The following is a 4,237-nucleotide window of genomic DNA, read 5'->3' as shown; positions in this document are numbered from 1 at the left end:
CCCATTATGGCCTTGTAGCCCATTCCACCATACTTTCTTCCTTGCAAGTAAAATATAGCTTAACCAATATTCTTTCCCATGCCTTTCCCCAGTGTCATATAAAGTACGTTATTGATGATTGCCTTCATAATCCAGTGTTTGTTACAGTAGATTGAGATGTGATTGTGACTCAACTATCCAGCACCTCCACATCAATGAACACTTCCACAACTGCCATGCCAGGGCGAGAGAGGGCCAGACGCTGAGTGCTAGCAGTGAGTGTTCTGCCCCAGAATCAACACTCTACATTCCATTAGCCAGAGCTGAACTCCTGGCCAGGCCTAACCTCAGGGAGGTAGGGAAGGGTATGGATGTACCTGGAAGTGGAGAACCAGTAACTGGTGAGCATTGGTGACATCCAGATGGGTGGCCAGTGGCTGATGGAATTTGGGGTTCTTCCCTCTTGGCAAAGAAGTCTTGGTTGTAAGAGGGGTTGGTGGAGGAGCATGTTGCTGTTGCTATGACCTTCAAGAAGTTTAAATATGAGCAGAGGTACATGGACACCGAGCATGCAAAGGGGTAGACTGTGGTGGATGTCATGGGCTGGCTCACTCATGTCTGTCCCTACCCTCCTAGGCATGCTGAGAGGAGGCGAAACTAAACACTTGAATTACTTGGATATCTCTTAGTCAAATTTAAGTACATGCATGCCTTAGGATTCAGTAATTCTGCTCCTAGTGTGTACCCCAGGGGAAGTGTCACACAGACACATGAGGGGAAATTTGTTTGCCATTTACTGAATTTTTTTGAAGTTAATTTCTAACTTCTTTCACTGATAAATGAAGAAAAGTATTGCACCTTTTGAAATACACCAAATGGATTGAGTACGTACTTAAAAAACATTTTTTCCCTGTCAGTCATTGTCTTATATGCTTAGCATAGATGTCCAGCTTAATAGTGTATGATAACAGTGTTCCTAGAACACAACTGAAGACCTGGTGAATTGAAGAAATGTGAGAGGTGGTACTCGGAGACAGATGTCTATGGAATGATGCACATCCTCTTTTAAGTTGGGAGAATGGAGACCTGCTTCATGAAGAAGCTGGAGGTGCGGGTGGGGGTGGGGAGAACATTTAACAACATAGGGACCAGTCAGGGGAATCCCCTTATGTCTGTTTTGCATATGAGGAACCCTAGAGTAGCCCGTTAAGGCTCTCTGGTTTAATAAAAAAATCATGGAGTCTTATGAAGACTCTTCATAAGTGTTAATAGGGATATTATCCACTTATTTTGGTCGCAGTTTCCAATTTTTAAAAATATTTAGGTAATCTTCTCCCCCTTCCCCAAATCCTAATTCTTGTAGATTCATTAGTGTTGAACCAATGCTTTCTCATGTCTCAATTCTTTGTATATGCATTCTTTTCAGATGTATTAAACAAACAAAAAACCCTTAAAAAAAAAACAGAAGTCGCACAGTCTCCTCTTGCTCAATGTCCTTTATTCATCAGTTGGTTGAGACTAAAATGGAATCGACAGGGATCAAGCTTTTCTAATACTTAGAAGTGTTCTTGTGACTCCAGGACAGCCTTCTTTGCCTGCAGACATGTGTGGCATATTTTTTAAGTGAATTTAAATTATTTTACTTGGCATTCTGAGGAGGTAATTTTACAGGACCTCCGGAGATATGTGGAGACCCCCGGGGGTGTCACAAATCTAAGATTAGAAGTCATGGCTGTGAACAAAGAAGTCTGTTACGTTAGTCCAGACATCTTAGGGGAACTCAAAAATGTTTATGCTTCAACTCCCAATAAAAGCCCAGGCTTGCCTTTCCAAATCCTGCATCTCAAATAAACTTTCCCTCTTCTGGTATTTATACAAAACAAAAAACAAAAAAAACTTGTCCATTTAAGCTTCATACATAATTGGTGATATGCCTCCTGGATGTACTAAAATTTGCTTTCATTCGCTTCTGGACTGGCCGAGAAGGGAGGAGATGGTTATTTAAAAGAGAATTCCCTATTTATTTGACAAAAAAACAAAAAACAAAAAAAAAACAGTTAATATATTAATGTGAAATAAACCCTGTTTGCACCTTTATTTGTTTGCTGAAAATGTGAAGTAGTAAAAACGAAGTGACTGGGAAAAAAGAAAAGGTGGCTATGAAGACCTACAGTACGATGTTTTTTTTGTTGTTGTTGGTTTTTTTTTTTTTTTTTTTTTTGGAGCAGCTCACTCTTTATTAATGGAAGGCCCTGGGTCACTTGGAGCTGGTGTACTTGGTGATGGCCTTGGTGCCCTCAGATACAGCATGCTTGGCCAGCTCTCCGGGCAGCAGCAGACGCACCGCCGTCTGGACCTCCCGGGATGTCAGTGTGGTCCGGCCCGAGTACTGGGCCAGCCGGGCAGCCTCGCCAGCCAGCCGTTCAAACACATCGTTCACAAATGAGTTCATGATGCTCATGGCCTTGGAAGAGATGCCGATGTCCGGGTGCACCTTGTAGATATACATCAAGTAGGTTTCCTTGCACCGGCTACGCTTTTTGCACTTCTTATCGCCAGAACCACGGCCCCTGCAGCCCCTGGACTGCGGCTGCTGCCCATGCTCAGCGCCCACCCTCCTGCTCCTCCTAATAGGAGGTCCACTGTGGCATATTTGTGGTGGGGGTGGGAGAGTCAGAGGCCATCTGGGGCCCTTACACAGGCCCTTTACCTCAATCTTACACTAAGGATTAACACTACCTCCTACATCTGAGGACATTTTCTAGACTTCCCTGTGCTTGAGGTCTGTGGGAGACATATGGCCTACTCACTGGATGCCCTCTGAATGATGTGGGCAGAGGAAACCAGGCCGGGGCCATTTGGCAGCTTTGGGAGCTCAGCCCTTCTGTAGCAGTGCCAGCACGCTCAGGTTTCGTGGGTGTCAAGGGGCGGTACTGGCAGGCCCACCCACGTTCCGGGGTCCAGGCCCAGCATCTGGGCACTGAGAGGAACTGGACTGCAGGCAGGGTGGTCTATTCTGGAACTTGGCAGTGCCGAGGCTGGCTCCCGGAGGCACCCCTTCTCTGGCCTTCCCAGACACCTTGGAAGTAGTCAATTATCTTAAATCCCTGTCTGCTGCAAACAGCTGGACAAGCTTGTTTCCTAGAACCAACCCCTTCCTGATTCACATGTGCCTCAGATCACATGAGTTACTGCCGTACCTCAGCCCTTTGACAGACCTCCTGACCTGACCTGCACCAGCCCTGCTTGTCCCAGGCCCTGCTTCCCGTTCCCATCCTGCCACCATCAAGAGGGGAAGGAATGGCTTCCAGGAACCTGTGGGCTGGGAGTCTGAGGCAGGGGCCACAGAACAGACCCTTCGCCAGTAGAACAATTAGGCCCCAGCCCTCGGTCCTTTTCCGCCCAGCACTGCAAATGGCCGCTCCTGCAAGCTCCCGAGGGCTGGCCCAGGGCAGGGAGGCCTGGGGACTCGGTGGCCCTCTGGTCCGTACAGGTTGCGCTTTGACGATGTGGCAATAGAAACCTGGTCCGAGATGACAAAATACGATTGCTAACCAGCTGGGTGACCACAGGAAAATCATTCAACCCCTCTGGCCTACAGATTTCCTCATCTGTGGGGCCCTGCTAGCTGTTGCAAGCACGAAGAAAGGCAGTGAATGTGGAAAATACCAGCTCAGTGCCTGGTAGCAGAGTCGGCCTCAAAATACTTGAGCCCAAACTATCTGACATGTTTGGAAAGAGGATGAGGGGGACTCGTTTCTCACCAGGAAGATTCTTAGGTCTGCAGGTTGTGTTGGGGTGAGGAAATGTCAGCTCATAGTTAGCCCACATCATGGGGCTACTCTCTCTTAGCTCCCAAACTCTACTGATGGGCCCTCCTAGATCTGGGTCCCGTCAACAGTGTGGAGAGCCCCCACCAAGGAAAGGGGCCGCTGCCGTCCTAGCCAGCCTGAGCTCCCTGGGGCAGGGACCCTACAAGCCTCTGGAACTGAAAAGCACTGGCCACTCGGTGAAGAGGCCCAAGTCCAGGAGGCTCGAGTTCCTAAGCTACTGCAGGGCTTTGGGCCAAGGCCCAACTCTCTCAGGGAGGCAGAGATAAGGGTATTTTTTCTCCTACCTGCTGGGCAGGAAGAAACTCTGGAACCCTGCACTAGGGGGGTATGGAGGTTCCTAGTCTAGAAGTACTCCTGGAGCCTCTCCTCCCCCGCCCCAGTGTGCATGCCCCCAACCAGGGCTCAAAAGAAAACAAACCAGTGAA

The 4,237-nt window shown here is 48.2% G+C and overlaps 1 protein-coding gene across 1 annotated transcript; it reads right to left on the bottom strand.

The window, feature by feature from the left end:
• Positions 1-1,460: 1,460 nt before the first annotated feature.
• LOC611989 (histone H2B type 2-E1) lies at positions 1,461-4,094 on the bottom strand. Its single transcript, XM_038563905.1, has one exon. It carries the CDS (start codon positions 2,486-2,488, stop codon positions 2,237-2,239), a length of 252 nt encoding a protein of 83 aa, XP_038419833.1. The 5' UTR covers positions 2,489-4,094; the 3' UTR covers positions 1,461-2,236.
• Between the last annotated feature and the right edge of the window lie 143 nt (positions 4,095-4,237).

This window comes from Canis lupus, chromosome 18 (genome assembly GCF_011100685.1).
Source record: "Canis lupus familiaris isolate Mischka breed German Shepherd chromosome 18, alternate assembly UU_Cfam_GSD_1.0, whole genome shotgun sequence".
In the NCBI taxonomy this organism is placed as follows: Eukaryota; Metazoa; Chordata; class Mammalia; order Carnivora; family Canidae; genus Canis; species Canis lupus.
The sequence above is the reverse complement of the archived record's forward strand: the minus strand, read 5'-3'. Positions and strand labels throughout refer to the sequence as shown.

Bases quoted from the DNA above. Each gene is read 5' to 3' on its own strand.
- LOC611989 (XM_038563905.1), bottom strand. From the start codon at position 2,488: ATGTATATCTACAAGGTGCACCCGGACATCGGCATCTCTTCCAAGGCC.